The 19,497-nt window shown below is 47.9% G+C and overlaps 1 protein-coding gene across 1 annotated transcript in view; it reads right to left on the bottom strand.

Moving 5' to 3' along the window:
• Nucleotides 1-8,759: 8,759 nt before the first annotated feature.
• Nucleotides 8,760-19,497, bottom strand: part of PODXL (podocalyxin like) — a 35,339-nt gene continuing 24,601 nt past the window's right edge. The window contains exons 3-9 of the mRNA XM_045564138.1: nt 18,275-18,937; nt 17,034-17,257; nt 16,638-16,709; nt 14,597-14,744; nt 14,328-14,389; nt 13,918-14,085; nt 8,760-12,939 (exon numbers count right to left, since the gene is read on the bottom strand). Coding sequence (XP_045420094.1) covers nt 12,748-12,939; nt 13,918-14,085; nt 14,328-14,389; nt 14,597-14,744; nt 16,638-16,709; nt 17,034-17,257; nt 18,275-18,937 — 1,529 coding nt within the window. The 3' untranslated portion in view covers nt 8,760-12,747. The remainder of the gene's footprint in view (nt 12,940-13,917; nt 14,086-14,327; nt 14,390-14,596; nt 14,745-16,637; nt 16,710-17,033; nt 17,258-18,274; nt 18,938-19,497) is intronic.

Raw genomic sequence — 19,497 nt, 5'->3', positions numbered from 1 at the left:
GGTCAAAAAGCACTTAGAAAGGAGTATGTTTCTGATTTTATTCTCTGAATTATACTCAATTTCATGGTAATTACATGAAGAAGTTACCCTATAATTATTCTTAACACTACATGAAATTTATTGGGTAATTGTGGGTCATTTGATTATTTCCTGAGTGAAAGTGTGTGAAATCCTTCGCTGGTTGAATGTTGCACAACAGTTGAGAATTATGGTTTGAAGTGATTTCTATGGGAAGGGAGTATTTATTACAAAGTGTATTCTAAACAAAGTCATCCAGCTGTAAAAAATATACCTTTCCTAACCCTTTTTTTCTTAAAAATCCATATTCATTCATGTACAGTCTCATTCCTTTACAGAAATTCTTGCCTGAATTTTAACCAAGTTTTAAATTCCTAAAATAGTTGTTATCAGGAATTTGCAGGGTCCCTCAGAAAAAGTTGAGAGTTGCTAGAGGAGTATCATAAAGGTCTGCATATGACAATACTTGTGGATTAAATCTTTGGGCACTTTAACGCAAAGATTTGTGTTCCTTATTAGCCAAATATTATTCTTTTATGGTTTTTGACTGTGGCTTATATATCCCTGTGATTTGTTTTAATGCTGAAATGACTTAGCTATCCAAAACTTCTAGTCTAGAGGTATGTCAGTTAAAGGTAGAAGTTTCCAAGTTTGTTGAAATACTATGGAACTGACTAGCTCAGATGAATGATGTTGCCATTGTTTGTTGGAGGGGGAAGGGACTCATTATTGCAGTGTATCGATTTCTTCACCAAATGCTCTTTTCCTCAATAAATGCTATCTTAGAGATTTTATTTATACATGATTTTTTAAACCTTGATTTCCTCCTGCCCACCAAATACTGTGAATTGTGTTTTCATTTATTTTTCTTCACTAATTTAACATTATTCTTGACTTTTTTAGCCCTAGACTTCCTAGATTTTCTGTGGCATTGCTTAGGAGCATGGTCAGAGTCATTCTGAGTCAAACACACTCCATTATTCTTGTATATGACAAGAGATTAGTGAAATTAAGAATTGTATAGTATTAAAGAATTAATAACATTCAGATACTGCTATAAAAATACTTGAGTCGTTTTCATTTGGGGATAGTAATAATGGCTGCGGCAGCCTTAATGCAGAAGCCAGTGTTGGCTTCTATTCCTGGCACTAGGAACTATTGTCTAGAACTATTGGTAAAGTACAGGTTTCGTAAGAGAGCTCCTGGAATTCAACAGACCACCCGAATTTCCATTTACCTATTGTCTTTGTGTGTGTGTGTGTGTGCGTGTGTGTGTATTTTTTAACCTTTTTTTTTTTTTTCCTGTTCTGCCTCCCATGATTAGCATCGGTTTCCTGCTGGAGCTGTAATTTGTGTTAAGAATTGACTTTCACCTTCTGATATAATTGAATATTAGGAATATCTTCAATTGCCATGAAAGGACTGGTATTCTTTTTTTGCTTAAATAAAAATAATGCAGCCTTATAAATGTCTCTTCCCCTCAAGAATGGGAATTTAGCTCCAATTCCAAATAACTAAACCTTAGTTATCTGGTCATAGGCAGTGATAAAATCATCTGACAGTAGCTTCCGTAGCCCGTAACCTAAGGAGTCATTAGAGGTTATAATAAATTAGATTTCCTAGTGGTACAGAGAGAAATGCCCTCATGAGAAACTCTATCACTCTTTGTCTTTTTCTGTCAGAAAGACTCTTAAAGTTTTGAACGGCATCCCAGTATACAACTTAAACACACAAAAATCTAGTTTATCTTCTACATTAGAGTCATTTAGAAAGAAGATTTGCTAATATCCTATCATGTCCCCACACACTGCCAAGCTTGCTTGAAAACGGGATTTTATGTGGATGTTATCTGAGAGTTATAGAGTAAACAGCAGAAGATGGGGGAAAGTTTGGTAGGGAAGTAGACCAGTTCTAAGATACCACTTACAGTTATGAAATGATACGTCGTCCCTTTCCTTGCTGTTCACACAGCCTCGGTGCACTATTAAACATTTGTATGCAGTGTCCTATTTTGCTTATCTAAGCCATTTTGACTTGAAAGTACTGAACCTCAGGAACAGAGCTAGAGAGGAAAATGAGGATATGTTAGAGAAGGAAAAACAGATTTTTGCTCATGAATCGGAAGGTCCGCAAATCTAAATGAAAAAGAAAGCTCTTCATTTCTAACTCTAAAACAATTCTATTAATGAGGTGCTAGGAAGAAGGCCATCAAAAGGGCTCCAAAGCTCATGTTTCCGGAATATTCAGTTATTCAGAATAGTCTTGGGGAAGCAGCATTTCTTGGTTAGTTCCTTTTCTCCCCTTCTTCCAAATAGCTGTTAGAGATCTTAAAACAGAAAACCCAGTGTATTGGGCTCTAGATCTTAAATTAGGTGAACAGTTTCCTATATACAGCCAGTTCCTTGGTAAGGATCCAGAGGGAAAACCAGCAGTAAAACATTTTAACATGCAGTTTTGGGGCTCCCAAAGGATTTGCTTCTTCATTGAGTTTAAGCTCTTGCCGCACCGTGGCCCTGTACCATCTGGGACGCTAGCATTCACTGCAGCTAGTTTGGATATCTGAGCTGTCTGCCACACAAATACCAGCCTGAGGAGATAGCATTCTTCAGTTTCATTCAATGCTTGATGAATGCCAAATTAATTGGCAGGAAGGAGAAACACTGTGTGTGTGGTATACTGAACAGGCCTGTGTGCATGATTAAGGAATTGCTCAAGTAGCCAATTTTGAGCTTTATTTCTCTCCTTTGTTAAATCTCAAGAAAGCCTTTGTTACAGTTTAGCTGGTGTCATTTGGTTAGTGCCCTTTGAAACAGGAAGAAAATTGTCATTTCACATATAACTTGTAACCCATACAGAATTGAACTGACAGTAGTTTCTATGCTTTAAAATAAATTAATTATATCTAATCCCAGGGGTCTCTGTTTATTCTGCTTTGCCAAGAAATGAGTTCTGGGCTTGGCATTAGAAGTATTTAATAATTTCGTTTAATTCTTTAAGTCTTCTCCACATCTGCAAAGTGATGAATTAAATTTAAAAGGTATCTAGAATAAGTCCCAATCCCACTGCAGCTGACAGAGCTTTATAAATTCCGTTGCAACAAAGGAAAGGATCTTACACCGTCAGGGCTGTGCTGTCAGATGGTTGCAAGTGACTGTTGTAGTGCATTGCCTTGTAGTTGCTGGAGTTGAGATGAAAGGCAGAAAACTGAGGAAAAGGTGTATGGCTTTATGTTTTTAGTTACCTATTTTAGGAGTCCTAGGGTACTTCTATTTTTGTAAAGGCTTGGCTTAATTTTACATATACACATTAGCTATACTTACAAAAGCACTGAATACAAAGTTACAAAACATACAAAAGTAATTGTCAAACCAACCCCAAATTTGATAACAGTATATCAAAGTCCAAAAGGTTAACTATGAGTAGTCTTCTATGGAATAAGATATATTTTTTTAAAAGTCAGGTATTGATCTCCTTGAGATTTTTTTTTTTTCCCCTTTCTCAGAAAAATGATGTTGGCAACTGATCAGTTGTAAACAGTTTTCTTCCTTACTTGTAAACCATCTGTTTAAAAAAAGAAAAGTGGATTTCCTTTCTTCAGCATTACATGTAGCCTGGGCAAGAGATGCTGTGACTGTGTTATTCTTTAAGCCAGTTTACTTTTTTGACTTGTGTGGACTGTCTTTTGAAATGAATTAAATTAGTATAGTATTAATTATCCTTTATGTATAGTCTTCAGCTCATTTTAGAAGTTGCAAAATAATGTGACATTTTCCTGTGAACAGATTTCTTTATGGGGAGATTGTGTGTGTGTGTGTATATATATATATAGAGAGAGAGAGAGAGAGAGATACATATATAATTTTCTTTTTAAAGAGGTTTTTTCTCTTGCCACCACTCCAAAAACTATGTTCTGTTGAGTCTTCAGCCTCAGAAGAATTCTGAGTACAGGAAAGCTAAGATGTGGACCTCCTTTTCTTGTCTTGGTCTTGGGAACAAACAGTATTCCATCTTTCTAAAATGGTATATTTGTAAGCAGCTTGGGAAAGATGTTAGAATTTTTGAAAAGCCAACTCTTTTATAAATTAGAAGTACTCGGTGGCCAGAAATTAAGATCCCTTCCAATAAAGATAGATCCTCAAAACCAAAGTTGGACTGGAAACTAGATTGAGAAAAGATACAGCTCCTTCCATAGCCAGTAGAATCCATGTCTCCAGGCCTGTTTGTTAATGCTGCGGATAACTGCTCTTGGTGAGAACATCTCCTGGACTGGACACATGGTGTCATAGCAACCAGCTCATCTGAAAGTTAGAGAATGTTAAATAACTTTATGATGTTTATGTTAAATATCTTATAACATTTATTGATTTTTGCAATTATAAAAATGTTTATCATAGAAAATTAGGAAATCACTAAGTATGAAGGAGGAAAACCACTATTAGTTAATTTATGAGAACTCTTTATTTTTCCTGACTTCTTTCCATTACCAAGCATGGTAAAGGCCGGAAAAGGTTAAAAAAAATTTTTTTATTGTAGCCATTCTCATTATCTTTTAGCACACAGAGGAAGGACCAGGCTGCAAGCATATGTCCCCACCCTTACTTTTTTTCTTTAAGTATTACCCTTTTCTAGACAGTCTGAAAGTAATTCTGTCGATATGCCTCTTTAAGCCTGAACTGTGGATATAAGATATTACCCAGAAGCTAGGGGGGCTGCCTTACTCAGGGCATTGGGTATTTCGTCCCTGAGACTCATTTGAATTTCTAAGCCCTTATGCACCGCTATGGGCATACGGAGCATATTCATACCATGAGGAGCCTTCTGTTTATGATGGACTTCTTTGTACACCCATAATCAAACTCACACCGAAAAGCAGAGAAAAGCAAGGGAAAAACAGACGAAATGAACAAAGTCCATGAAACAAGAGTTCCTTACCATGCTTAAGCAAATGTCTCTCAAAAAAATTATATTTCTCTGCACATCAACTAAGATTCAGAAGTATTGCACCTCAATAGTATTTCAGATGAGACTCCTTTCCGTCGTGTGTGGAGGAGAAAACTGCAACCTTGTTTGGTTCTGCTCTTTCCTTTACCCACCTCTTCTGTGGCAATGTGGGGTTAGGATGTATCCTGAAGTCCCTAAATCTTTCTTACATGGAAATCATGAGGGAACTCTGGAAAGCTGGCATGAGGTAGGAGGCTTTCAAACAGAAGTGCTTTGGGGTATCAGGTCTCTTCCGAAGTCATTAATTGTTCCAAGTCACTGTTGGGCTCTGTTGTGTTCTGCAGTCGTCCCCACTCCCTTCATGGTCCTCTCTGGTTTGTCTTACTTTTGTCCAGTCTGTATGGACTTTTTAGGATTTCTTTTTTTTAGTACAAATAATTTTCTGCTCCCAGTTTTGGTAAATGTGTTAACACTACTTTGTGAATAAAGAAATGAGTGATCTGCTGAACAATTGCAGATGTAGAATTATGTTGTATGTAATGTACATATGGAGAAAGAATGTATTTTGTTCATTTTCTTAATAAAAAGTTATATATGGACACTACAAGATGTCTCTTGTGTTTATTAAAACTGCTTTTGAAGTCAACTCTTAAGATGTTTGCATCCTTTACAGTTGCTATATTTTTCCCCTCAGAAAGGTGAGTTTTACTCAGGTGTCGAGTCCACTGTAGAAGGGCCTTCGAGTGTTTTCCTCTGAGACAGTAGTCAAATAAGTGCTGGTCGAGCTCACAAAGTTTCTGGGGGAAGTTTCCATTTTTAAAGAACATAGATAATTTATTTCATGAAATGATGTTTTTCTGTCTGCTGTTAATGACCAGCCTTATTTTATCTGCTTTGTAAATTTGGACTTGTGTTTTCCCAGGTTTTCTTTAGTCTGTAGGCTAGAAGCTAGAAGAAGCAAACTGAACTGAAATAGAAAATTAATTGTAGAAAAGATAGTAACAGGAAAGAATGGAGAAGGGTTGCAAAGTTTGGAAAAATCCTGGTCCCTGTCCCCAGTGAGGGGAAAGAAACTTTAAGGACCAATCCTTGGAAAAAAAACAGAAATATACCATGTAAAGGTGCTGAATTGTTAGGGTTGAGTTGTGGGCTCCCCAGATTTACTCTCGGTGACAAGATCGGTCCTTACCGTCCCCTGATCTGGTTTACGTTTTCTTGGCTTTGTGACCCTGCATTCTGCAGTGAGCTGTCAGCTGATGTTATTCAAAACAGGGATTATGTTTTCTCAGTTTACAAATCAAATAATCCAGTCCATACCTTACTGTGCAGCTTTCATTTCCAGAGTGTGTTTTGAGTGTGGCTCAAAAGTAACATTTCTTTGTGTTCTCAAAACAGGAAAGCATGAGGTGCAGTGATAAGGTAAGGAATTGGCCTTTCCTTGGTAAATCCTCCAGAGAATTAACTCAAAAGAATCAAAATGTGGGACACCGCCCCTGATATGTTTGTCACTGTCTTCTGGCAGGAAGACAGCAAAGTGACGAAGGCTTTGCTGCTAAACACAGATGAGCTGCTGGCTGCTCCCAGGTCAGGTGAGTGTGGAGACCTACAGAGATTGCAAGTTGCTACTTTAGGGGCTTCTGCTTGTCCAAGGAAGAAAATCAAGCACCTATGAGGGAAATGGCTATGCATGCCCCTGCATAACTTCCTATGACCACAGAGTTCACAGGAATTGCAAAAAAACTTCCCCTGTTAATGAAGGCAACATTCTTTATCACTAACCATTCAGATTTTTAAGGTGTGACTGGAAAGGCCAAATTTTGATGCTCTTATGAGGTCTGGGCTAGTCCTGGTGTTTAGATACGAGTTGATGATGTTTATTCTTACCCTTAACACCATGTATTACCCCACAGCTTTCTTCGTCTTGTACGTCTTGGAAGAAGAAAAAGAAGAGGTGAGTGGAGACTTGGGGCTTTCTGTGACGTAGGGAGGGTGGGGCAGCAGAGGATGATGATGCTTGGAGTTATCCTACTATCCTTACTCTAGCTTCGCTGCTGTCCAAGGGGGACTTTCCTCCTGTGGGCTGTCACCCAGGAAAAGCAAAGGCAGTCAGTTACAGCCTTGCCAGAGACAGTCTTATCACAGGGAAAAAGAGAAAAACTAGGTAGAAGTGGCCTATCCAGTGCTGTGCTAGTAAGTTCTGATGGTTGGTAAACTCCAAGAGGGGAGGTTAGGGTACTTGGCAATGTCCGTAGCACACATTGTACAGCTGCCTCTGAATTGGGGCCACAGTATGGGTGGCCCAGGAGTCAGGAATCCTTGTTTTTATTTCCAGATCACCAGTGACTTCTGGCAGCAGATCCTGTTTGCTACGGTCCCACTGATTTTTTTAAATCTACAGAATGCCAAGGTCTTTGAAAAACACTAGCTACCTCAGTTTGTCACTAGTGTTAATTATAGTGGCCAGTCCTATTCTTGTTTTACTTTTTTCCCTTGGGGTACAGAGGAAATATGTGGTTTGGGAGGGAGCTTATAGGATGGGGAGGTTGTGAGTGACAAAGAGGCACAACAAATTTAAAGTGACAACTGAGTGCCTGTTGGTCGGCAGGGCAGGGAGCAGGGTCAGTGACCTACTCAGGAAGTGAATGGAGTCTTAGTCTAATTTGTGGCCCACGATAAACTGTGAGTCACTCTCCTATAACAGTGTGCCTTGAACATGGCCAGGGTCCTATGTGAGTTCCTGGTACTTGGACTCCTTTCTGTATCCTTGGCACACTCTTGACATCAACCTCAAAATACCCCTGGCCCGGCTCCAGCCCTCCCTTCAGGGTGTAACTGCCTTTCAGAACTCCCGTATGAAAGGAAAATCACATTGCAACGGTAGTTGCGTTCTAGAAATGTATTTTGTTGTTGGAACTCAGTGTGTTGAGAAAAGAATGTGGGACTGAAGAGTGAAAAGATGGAATTAAGGCGTGGTACTGCCATCAAATGGCTGCATAATCTCAGAGATTACTTAATCTCTGCACCTGATTTCCCTGGGTGGAGCGGTGGCAATTCCTGTAAAATAGGTGAAAATGGTTTGTGAACTGTAAGATACTAGGCAAATAGAAGAGACTGTTGTCTAACAACTAAGAAAGTGAACCAAATTTACCCGGCAGTTTCCCTTCTGCAAGTTGGGAGTGACACAGTTGCTCCCTTCCAGCTGGAAACATTCAGCAGTAGATGGTGCTAGGCTAGGAGAGGAAGAGAATCTGAAGCAACTCTAATGATCCTTCCCTCAGCTCCACTGCATCCCTGGAGGAAGGACAGGCAGAAGCATCTTGTGGCAAGTGAACAGATCCCTTTATGGGCAGTGACAGGGCCAGAAAAAAAAAAAAAGCTTCTTTGTTTTTTATATATTTATTTGTTTCCATCTTTTTGCCAGCATTTTCATACCTGATCAGGGGTCATTGGCCCCGTTGGAGAGTTTTGGTGGTTGTGGTTCATGATTGTACGTGAGGCAGAAGTAGAGGGAAGGAAGAGCAAAACATTTATAAAATAATGTCTTGCGGGGAAATGAGATCCTTTTAGATCCAGGGACTAGGACAGCCTGAGATAATCTGGAGAATCGTCACCACCTTTAGGATAACACTTTTCCTTTTTTGTGACTTCCCTCCTTTGCTCTCCTCTGAGCCTGCAGAGGTGTAACTAAGAGCAGAGGTTGCTGTGCTCTTGGGCGAGAGCGGATGTCGCAGTCAGATCCACACTCATGCCCAAGTAAAGAATTTAAGTCAATCGGAGAAAAATACTACAGATTGAACAAATTTACACAAAAACACTTTAATTAACGGTATACAATTTTCCAAAATATAGTTTTGTAAGAAAATGCAATAATTAATGATAGTCTTTACAAACAAGTTTCTCAGTAAATTCCAGTGTACTTCAGACCCCTGTCCACTAAGACACATGTTCCCCCAGTCTCCTGGGCAAAGTGTTTGACATTCGCTAATAACAAAGTGACCCACATCAAATAGCAATCCCCTCCTTTCACTCTGTGCTGGGTTTTCAGAAGGCCCAAGGGAATCAGCTAGTTACAACGACAAAAGCTAGGCTACTGTTTTACTCTTGCCCTCTCTGCCTACCCCTATCTTGTTCCCTTGGACCCTCAGTCCTGCTAGTGGAAGTCCCACATGTAAAAGTTCATTCCAAACTGTTTCTTGGTAGATAGAACTGTTCATTTGCGTCTTAGACCTGAATGACTCGGAGGAAATGTAAAGGACCCGTGAGATTGCTGTTCTTGTTTTCATGCCTTCCCTGGCCTTACTAGGGTAAGATTTGGGAAGGGAATTCTGTCCTTTGTGTCATTCTGGTGCCATGAGTACCGGTCCTTAATTCACTGATACCTCCTGAGGCACACGGCACTGGACAGTCTGTGCACCCAGGTTTTAATCCTGTCATGAACCATGTGATTTGGGCCAAGTCACTATCTTTCTGGGCTTCAGGTTGTTTTTCTGTAGGGAAAGATTGGACTAGATCTATAAATTCCTTTCTCTAGGACTAGTGGTGCCTTCCACCCAGTGCATCCCGACTGCAGCCTTTACTGTGACGGGGCTGGTGTGCTGCGGAGAGGGTGAGGGTCCTATTTTAAAACAAAAATGCCCAATCTGCAAGACAAATATAATACTTTTGTCATAAGCCTGTCTTGTTATATTTCAGTTTTCATTAAAAAAAAAATCAAACAACTTGTCATTTCTAATACAATAGACATTTACATTCCTGTTCAGAGAAGAAAACAGCCATCTCTCTTAGCTAACACAGTGTTTTTTCAAAGTATATTCACTCAAAGCAGTGCAGGGTGGATTAACATATGGCCATTGTATTTACATTATCAAAAAAATACGTATACATGTATCAGTTTGAACTTGTTCTTCAAAGTTTCTCCAGTATAGTGTCAAAAAAGATAAAGCTCAAGAAGCAGTTTAAATAAACTTTCTGCTTAGCTTTCCTTATGAAGAAGGGGGAAAAAATCTGGTATCTAGACTAGATTAAACCCGTATTCTGTCTTACGATGCAAAGAATATTCTGTACCTCCTTCACAAGCACTGCTGCCCCTCTCCCCACTCACGCGGCAGCCCGCTTCCCACTTGGTTCCACCCAGTTGTCAGACTCAAGGTTCCTGCCCTTCTGTGCAGCTTGGGAAACCATAGTTTGCCACTGAAATAAAGAGCTCCTAACCTCTCTTTGGTATAACTTGTTTAAAGTCATGCTGAGCTCTTGGTGTTCCTCTTACTTCTTCTCAGCCCCAGAATGTGAATTATCTGACAGCAATTAGAACCCAGCAAAGATGGCGAAGAAGATGGCCTTTACAGAGGCATGGCTGTATGTCTGGCCTGTTGACACAGGAGTCCTAGGAGCAAGAGCAAGACGCAGGTACTGGCTACTGAAGGTGCCCCAAAAGGCTAGGGCAACACAATTTGGATGAACAAAAAGAAAGAACCTCTGAATTGGCCCAAGCCTTATCGAGGTTCTTCTTGGACAGAGCCAGTCTCTCCTCTTGATGAGGCATGACTCCTGCTCTCCAGTCCTTGCAGTCATCCCCTCTCTCTCTCTCTCTCTAAGAGACCTTGGGTTGCAGCCTTTGAGCAATCTGCAGAGGCATATTTGCTCTCTCTGTCCAAAGCCCTGGCTGGTGAAATGTGACCCCGCGTCAGCAAGAGCCTAATAATCCAGTCTGGCCTCACTCACAGGGGCCGGGACAGAAGCCCACAGGGTAGAAAGAACCAAATGTGGGCCAGGAAGGAAGCCAACAGACCTCGTTCCAGTGTAACGCTATTTCTTCTGTTTCTCACCAGACCGACACTGTTCTCCATCCTGCCCAACCTCCGGGTGCTACAGAATCCGGGCAAATGCTGCTGGATCCTGGTTAGCCTAGCCTCTCCTCGACGCTTGGGAGACCCACTGGGGCCCTGACTGGAGCCTTGGCTTTCCTCTTCCCCGAGGACACAAATGGCCACAGGCGACAAGGAATCAGGCAGAGAGGGAAGGACTCACATCTTCTCCTCGCCACCCCACCTTTTCAAATAAGCTGTCCCAAAGCAGATGGCCCATTTTATCAGAAGTATCACGACCCGAGCCTGCCCCTAGGACTCTGGAGAGCTGGGACTTTTTACCCTGAAATGGTAATTTTCCCATAAGCAGTTCTGCCCGTCTTCCCAGTTGATTTCAGGGAGTTCATGCCCAGGAACAGTGGAGACCATGGCCAAAGGTCAAAATTCCACACAGGACTCCCCCTTTTCAGAAAATCACATTAAACCTCACCACTCCCAGTCCTCAGGAGCCTTCTATATGGCAGCTAACTGCTGAGCCTACAAAAACCACCCCCATACTGGGGAAGAGACATGGCTTTGTGTTTCCCTGAGATGCCACCGGAAGCTTCAGGAGAACTGCAGCAGCCCCAATAGGACTGGGGAGGAAAGGAAACAGCAAGGCCCAGCTCTGTGCCACGACAGTAAGAAGTTACTGGAAATAGTCCCCCAGGCTGCCCCTCATGCACCTTGAAATGCACGGCACGTCCTGGGCCTCCCTTTCCCCGTGGCATGGGAGAACCAGCATCAGTGAGACCGGCCAGCTGAAAGCCTCCAACGACCTGAGCTTTGGCCTTTGGCAGTGGGAGGGCTGGATTAAAAACCAAACAAACGTAACAAAACTCTCAGCAACTTGACAAGCCCCTGAGTTTCCTATGAAATAGAGAGTAAAGCCTGTCCTTCCTGGACGTGTCAATGGATTGTCTGTGAAGACATCTCTGCTGAGTGGGGCCACAGAGAAGGTCTCTCCTACAGCTACTTCTCCTTCCCACTCGGCCTCAGGGCCTTCACCCCCGTGGGCTGAGCAGTGAACACCAAAGCAGGACACCTGCTCTCAGTAGCTTCTGCAGCGTTTGGTCCCCAGAGGGAGAGGAAGGCCAGAGGAGAGCTGGGGGAGCTCCTGCAAGGATTCCTGGGGCGATGGGCGTGCAGACCCCCAGCCTGTGGTGAGGAGCGTCCCCTCTCTGCACCCGCATATGGGCCCCTTAAGCAGACCCAGCTCCGACAGGAATCTCCTGTGGGCCGAGTCCCAATCTCACCAAGCAAATGCAAGGAAATAAAATCCAGAATGAGAGGTTCAAGGTCATGAATGACCTGGGCTAGTCCAGGGGCCCTGGGATGGAATGGGAATAAAACATGAGTGAAGGGAGGGCAGGAATAAAGGGCACGGGAGGCTGGCAGGTGAGGCCGGGCAGGAGACGGGGCCTGTGCTTTCAAGTAGTGAGATCCGCCTGTGCCAGGTGTGGCCCTGCACCCCTCCTCGCCCGTCCGCCCACTGGGGTTCACCCCCGCCCAGGGCAGCTCTGGAGAGAGGGCACAAGTGAACACAGCAGTGTGACATGGTGCAAAGGGAATCTCTGTTTTCATCCTGTCACCAAGTGGCTCTGTGGCCTTGGGCGAGTCCCTTACCCCCTTCAGGCCTCGGTAATCTCCCTGCGAGCTGAAGGGATCCTACGAGACGATCGCCGCAGTCTCTCACGGGCTCGCTCTTGGTCTCCCTTCTCACCTTCCAGCAGCACTGAGCTCAGGCACTAGTGGGTTATTTCACAAGAGGAATCTAGACAGAATGTGACTTATTCAGCTTGAAAAGGGAAAAATTAAGGCCCCGGGGGGATGCGGAGGAGAGTCCACTCTCCCTCCCCAGTCTGTCCCTTCCCCTGTCCAAGTGGCACTTCGGGTGGTCGGCCCGGAGCTCTGCGGTGCTGCTGGAAGCCGCCAGCAGACCTGATCAGAGGTGTGTGTCTTCCTCCTCTAGGTCGTCCTTGGTCAGGTTGTCCAGAGGGACGATCCAGCTGTCCCCCAGCTCCCCATTAAGGTTGACCTTTTTCTCCTGCATCTCAGAAGACGTCTCCATCACTTCCAGTGTGGGGTTGTCATGGTAACCATTCTCCACTGTCTGCAGCTCCTCTGTTAGCCGTTGCTGGAGTAGGGCAGACGACCCAGGCAGAAAGGGTAATTGTGGAGGGCTATGGCCTCCAGGCACCCCTTCAACCCTGGAACCCCAGTTTGGCTACAGGGAGCACGCATGGCTCACATGTGGGGGCCAGCTGCTCCTGGGGGCCATTCTGGCTACTGGCCTGCCTCAGACTAGTTTGAGACAAAGATTTGCCCTAAATCCTAAAATTCCCCATCACCTCACCTTTGCCCTGGTGGCAGATGTGTGAAGTCAGTGGAGATGGACTTTGCTGCCCAGAGTCCTCTAAGCTCCTTCCTTCCCTCCATTCCTTCCCCCAAAACCCCCCTCCAGGCCCCCGTCTCACCCTGTCATAATGAACAGGGAAGGACTGCACGAAAGTGACCTCCCTGCCCTCTGTAAGCCCGGGCAGGATGGGGAGGGCAGTCCCCAGAGCCGGCCCTGCTGCAGACGGCAGCCACGGGAAAGAGAGAAGAGCTTTCTCTCTCTCAGATGCACCCTTGGTGCCCATCAGAACCACCTGGGCGGCTTTAACACGCTGACGGTCCAGAGATCCTGCCTCCGCCGGTGTGTGAGGCGGCGGCACGGGGGTTTCTAAAACTCCCCACGGCATGAGGCAGGGTGGAACTGTAATGACGGGAATTCTATCTAGTGAGGTAGGCAAAGGAATTTTGGTTAGACGGGCACACCCAGGTCCTTTGTATCAGTGAGTCCTCAGAACAGCTCTGCGAGGTGGCTGTCGTCCCTGCCACGCAGGTGAGAAACCTGAAGCGCTGAGACATTATCTGACTTAGGGGCACACAGGTAAGAGGGGCAGAGCCAGGACTTAACCAAGTCTCGCTGACTCCCAAGCCCATTCTCCACGCCCGCCCCAGGCTGCCTCTTTACCGTTCCCCACGAGGGAGGGTCTTTGCCAGTCAGGAAGGTTCGGGGCCCACTCGCTTTCCTCCCACGGAAGGCGGCAATGACGAGGGCAGCGCTCACCTGGTCCTTCCTCTGGGAGAGGCGCTGGTGGCAGCAGCCGTAGAGGGCCGCAACGAGGAGCAGGAAGGACGCCATGCAGACGATGGTGATGATGAGGGGCGTGCTGAAGCGGTCCTCGGCCTCTTCTGGTGGTCCCTGGTCCCCCAGCTGCATGTGACTGACTCCCGCCTGGCCAGGAAGGAGAAAGTTACGTGGCAGGAAACAGGTTCCGGGGCCCCTCTCTCCAAACCCCCCTTCATCACGAGCTTCTCTGCTTGGGGCCTGCTGGCGCCTGTCCCACCGCCCCCTCCTACCCTGCTCCCTCCTAGGTGCGTGCCCGTCAGGGGCTTCCTCTGCGTGGAGAGAGAACTGCACTGCCCAGGACGGGCTCCCCACCCAGTCTGTCCCGCCCCCGGGAGGAGCCCACTCACCTCTCTGAGGTCGTCCCATTTGTCCTTCAGCTGTTCGTATATGTCCTTGGGAAGGAGGTTTGCTGCGGGAGAGGACGGAGGGATCTGCCTCGGTGGCTGAGCTCAGGGCGGCGCGGCGGGGCTGGGGCCCCAAGGGGGAGGCGCTGTGTCGCTGGGGGGCCCCAGGAGGGGCGGCTTGACACTTCTTAAGAAACTGAAGGGCAGCACCGCCCATCCTCCAGAACCATCCCCACCCACATAGGCCTCAGCACCCCCTGCCCTCAACTCACTCTGGATCATGATTTCTTTGACTGCCACCACGTCACTTTCTGGAACTGGTGCCAGCACCACGTGGCACTCATCGTGAGCTGGGCTGAAAGTGGCCTTGGCTGCTCGGCACAGAAGTGTGACCAGTTTTTCATCCGGAGGACTGCCTGCCTGCAGTGGGAGCACACAGGCCACGGCTCAGGGCTGTGACGGCAGCCGAGGCTTGTGGGGCTGCCCTCGGGCCAAGGGCAGGAGAAGGCTGTTGCCCTGCTGGAACCGGTCCCCTCCCCAGCCTCAACCGTGCCACTCCAGGCCTGCCAGGGGTCAGAAGTCGCGTGTCTCCTGGGCCAGCCCTGCCGTTTCTGCCCCATTCAGATCGCCCATTGCCCGCACCCTGTTTTCCGGGTCTCTGCGTGCGCGACACCTTTCTCCCGCCCAGCTCGTTGAGGATGGCTGCCCTTGCCCATCTCTGTCCCTAGAAGGCGCTGAAGGAGGCTCTGCACGGCAACCCCACCCACTGCCGGGGCGACTCCCACCCTCCCCGATCCTGCCCTTGCAGCCTTTCATGCCCAGTTCAGAGACCTCAGCAGGGAAGGCCGCCGCGCTGGGCACAAACACCTGTGCCTCCCCCAGGCTAAGTGCTGGCTCGGAAGCCAAGCGCATGCTCACAGGGAACGAACGCAGGGCACCACGGAGGAGGGGGCTGTGGGGCATCCTGGAGGGGGTCTCACGAGTCTCTGGGAAGAAGGAACGTGGCTGGCATGCTTTAGGGCCCAGGCTGGGAGTAAAGTATGGGCAGCTTTTCCCTAGTCCCTCCCTGCCATCTAGGGGCACCCCAGCAGCTGTTTCTCTGACCTGAGTCTCGACTAAGGCACTGAGGGGAAGGAAAGGACCCTAGGGATGGCTAACCTCAGACTCCCACACACCACCCCTGGGCTTCCACCCGGGCTTTCCTCAGGCTAATTCCCCACCCTGAGGTTAGGAAGCGATCCAGGGCTTTCCATCTTCCTCCTCTAACAAAGGGGAAAAAACGCTTCTCGCAGCCACACAGCCTGCCAAGCTTTATCCAAAAAGAGGGCCTGGAGAGAGGCCAACAGGCATCTGACCGTCCCCAGGGCCAATCTCTGCAAGTCCTGCCTTGGCCAGTAAGCCCAATCCAGGAGAACGCTGCTCCTTCTTGAAACTCTGGTCTAAATGTATGTGTTTGCAAAGTTCACTTGGAAAATGCCAGCAAAATGGACACCCAAAAGAAAACAACTGCAGAAAATGCAGGTGGCACTGAAGCGTCCAAAGCCCAAGTTCTCCATCCTATAGAAACCTGTTCTAGTTCCCAGGGGTGGCTGCAAAACCCAGCACTGACCAGGAGAGGGCAGCAGTGAGCCAGTCATCCCCTGCACCCCCAGGGCTCGGCCGCCGCAAAGGCCTCAACCCCAGGGCGACTGGCAGTGCGGAGGTCGCTCACACGCTGCTCCTTCTGTCACACAGATGTGCTCACACACATGCTGACACACACACCACCAGGGGAGCAGCTGCTGGCCATGGCTCCTGGCGTACCTGGGCCCTATTCTCTCTCCCACCCATCCCACCAACTCCTCTGGTTAGAGGGAGGCTCTCAGTCCCTGCACCAGGAAATGTGAAGCCACAGACTAGAGCAGGGAAAGTCAGGCAGACGACACCCCTCATTTTCAACTGAGACCCTGAAGCCCAAAGAGAGCAACTTACCAAAGTCACCCCCAGAGCTAGGGAAAACCAGGAACCAGGAGCAGGTCTCCCGATTCAGACCACTGGGACAGTGACACAGTGGAAGCTGGGGAGACCCGGGTACTTCCCTGCCCTGGGCAGTCCTGTGGGTATGGCTTGACTTAGAGAAGTCTGAACCTCGGTTTGCCCTCCCTGAACTGGGAAGGGGCCGCTTCCTACCAGGAAGAAAGGAGGGCAGGAGAGCGGAGACCCCGCTCACTCATTCCCCTGCACCCTCGGCACCCTGCTGCGAGCCTGCACCTGGGTGTTGCCGTGGAGGCCAGAGTGGAGGCCAGGGCGGGCTCTGACGGGCGAGGTACTCACACAGAGGCTGGTTCTCGTGAGGTTCAGGACAAGCAGGTTCTCACTCAGTTTTTCAGGAGGATCGCACTTTATCTGGAAGAAGCCACTGAGATTAAGGTTCAGGCTAACAGTCAGGGAATCTTTGACCCTTCCTACCCACCTGGGTGGGTGACCCAGAAAGGAAGGAGTTCAGGGCAAGCTGGGGTGTGGCTGGGCCAGTTCCAGCCGGCGTCCTGGCTGCCCAGCTGTCTAAGCTGGCATCGGGCAAAGCCAGGGAGAGAGAGGGGCGAATGGAGGCTGCTGCCTGCGGCCCCCAGCCAGGGGCCCTGGGTTGGAGGGGAGAACAGAAAGGCCTTTCTTGGAGGCCCTTCTACCAAGTCTGGACTCTCTTATTCGTCCAACCCTTGCTGAAATTACCCTGTTCTTCCCAAAAGCCGAGCTGGGAGAAGGTGTGCTGGGGCCTTGGGGGGCAGTTGTAGGCCACTCGGGGACAGGGCTTGTGGGCTCTCCGATGGGAGTCGTGGTCGCAGTTCCCGGTGCCTGGCTCGTGTGCTGCGGCGGCGCCTTGGCGGAAGAGTCTGTAGAGACGGCTGGCATCTGGCTGGAGGTCTGTTGAGTTCCTTGTTCGATAACCGCCGGCGCTGTCGTTGGGAAAACAGGTGATGAGAAAAGACGAGCGCACCCTTGAGGAAAAAGGACAGTCTTTCCTTGTTCTGATAGTTTTCTCAGGTCCTTTGGTCTTATCCCCCATGGAGACGGACAAAGTGGACCCTGGAACATTTTGCAGGATGGGTCAGACTGGATGAGCCAGTGTAAGACCTGGCAAAGGAAGTCACAGCAACGACAATGATGCCCACAGTGACAGCCAACCCTCACTGAGCACTTCCTGCGATGGACTGAGGGCTGCAAAGGTACTTTCCTGCTTCATCCTCACCACAACCCTATGAGGGAGGAACCATCATTATCCCTAGTTTATGAACAAGGACACTGAGGCTCAGGGGTGCTCAGGGATTTGCCCAGGGTCACCTGCCATTCATTAAGTGGCAGAGCAGAGATTTGAACCCAGGTTTACCCAACTCGGAGCCCTGGCTTTTACCGCAGCACGTGGCACCCTCTTCTGGCATGGCAGTCCCTCACCTCCGGGTTCAGAGTCTCAGCCTCATGCCCAGAAATCTGGGTCAATCGATCTGAGAGGGGTCATGATCTTGGGGCTCAGGAGCCATCAGTAGATTTGGAAGTTAATTTACTAGGTTAAGACCAACACTTAAAAATAACTGTAGAAAATAGGATGTATAACATATAGTAAATCCAATTTATGAAACTTCTGTTTCAATGGTGTATACATCACATGTGTGTGTTCTGCACCATGATGTAAAATTAAACTGTGTTTCTTATCGTAGGCTGCCATCAAACGGGTCAGGGAAGCTGTCCTAGAGGACTTCCAGTACCCTGCCACCATCGGCACCCAGTCTCGCCCCTCAATAGACCACTGGCCTCTGCCCATCACTGAAATGGGAAGCGGAAGAGAATGAAGGTAGAGTGTATCCACAATATTTAACCCTTGGCATAAATCTCCATCTTCCAGCTCAGCAATGCTATAGGATGTAAACATTGAAAAGTTTCTTCTTGAACTGAAAAAAGCCCAAAGCATTACTTACACAGTGTGGCAGGCATCCCGTGGGGCGTGACGGTGAGGCCAGGGCTAGTCGTAGTGCCCGAACTACTTGAAGCTGTGGGAGGACGGTGTTGTCCCTTGGGAGAGCTCTCTGGGAGCTCTGAAGTGGTGTCAGTCAATTTGGGAGAGCTTGTTGGCATGGCCGGAGGAAGAGGAGGAGTGGCTTGTGTGGCGGTAACTGGATCTGTAGGTTGAGAGGTCGCCTGACCTTCTTCCTTAGTGGTTGTGGCGCCTGTAGAAACTCTGTGGGTACTTTGGTCTCCAGGTGCAGCTGCACTTTGAATTCCACCCTGGCCACTCGTGGCTCCAGGCTTAGCTGAGACCGTGGGTGGTGCAAGGGTAGTGCTGGCTGAATCTTTAACGCCCGCTGAGCCACCAGCAGCTGTCGTGGTGGGGCTGGCCGAGTTCACAGTGGCCACTGTGCTTGAGGCTTGCTTAGGTAGGGTCCCCGCTGAGCTGCTGGACACTGTAAGGGTGCTTTCGTTGACCGGGGATGCTATTGTCCTTGTGTCACTGGAAGGTTGAACTGTGCTTTGCTGGACTATCTTTGAAGTCACTGCTGCGTTAGTAGGTACTGAAGCTGCACCTTGCTGGCTGGTGGCCATTGTCTTTGTGGTGGCAGCTGAGTTACCACTGGACGTGGTTACTGTTTGCAAAAAGACAACACAGAATCAAGTTAGGGTATCAGCTAGGAGCTTTCCTCTCTGCACTTCTCCAGCTCCACCCCGGCACGCGGAGGCCTTGTTCCCAGCCCTGCCGTCTGCCTTGCCCAAGGTCTGGGTCCTTGATGTGTCCACATTTTTCTGGGGTTCAAGACACCTCTAGAAGGGAAGCCTGGAGGGAAGCAGGGGAAGTCCAGGGAACTGCTGCAGGAGGGTAAGCCCAGGCCCGCGAGTCCCACTGCACATGGAGGCCGTAGCGCACCCCTTGTCCCCACTCGGGCCCCACGCACACCCCCACGTTTCCCAGTGCGCCACCACGGAACCGGCCACCTAGGCACGTGGCGGAAGATTCCACAGACTGATGATTACGGAACTGCCCTGGCCCTGTTCTGAGCATAAGCAAAAGAAGACATGGCCTCTGTGCTCGTGGAAGTTATAACCTATAAGGAGAAACCGGCAATAAACTGAAGTTACACAGATTATTATTCCGGGACCATTGTGAGCGGTGCCAAGGAAGGAAAGCAGAGCGCTGGAACTGTTAGCG

This window comes from Lemur catta, chromosome 11 (assembly GCF_020740605.2).
Source record: "Lemur catta isolate mLemCat1 chromosome 11, mLemCat1.pri, whole genome shotgun sequence".
In the NCBI taxonomy this organism is placed as follows: domain Eukaryota; kingdom Metazoa; phylum Chordata; class Mammalia; order Primates; family Lemuridae; genus Lemur; species Lemur catta.
Note: the sequence above shows the minus strand (reverse complement) of the source record. Positions and strands in the feature narration are given on the sequence as shown.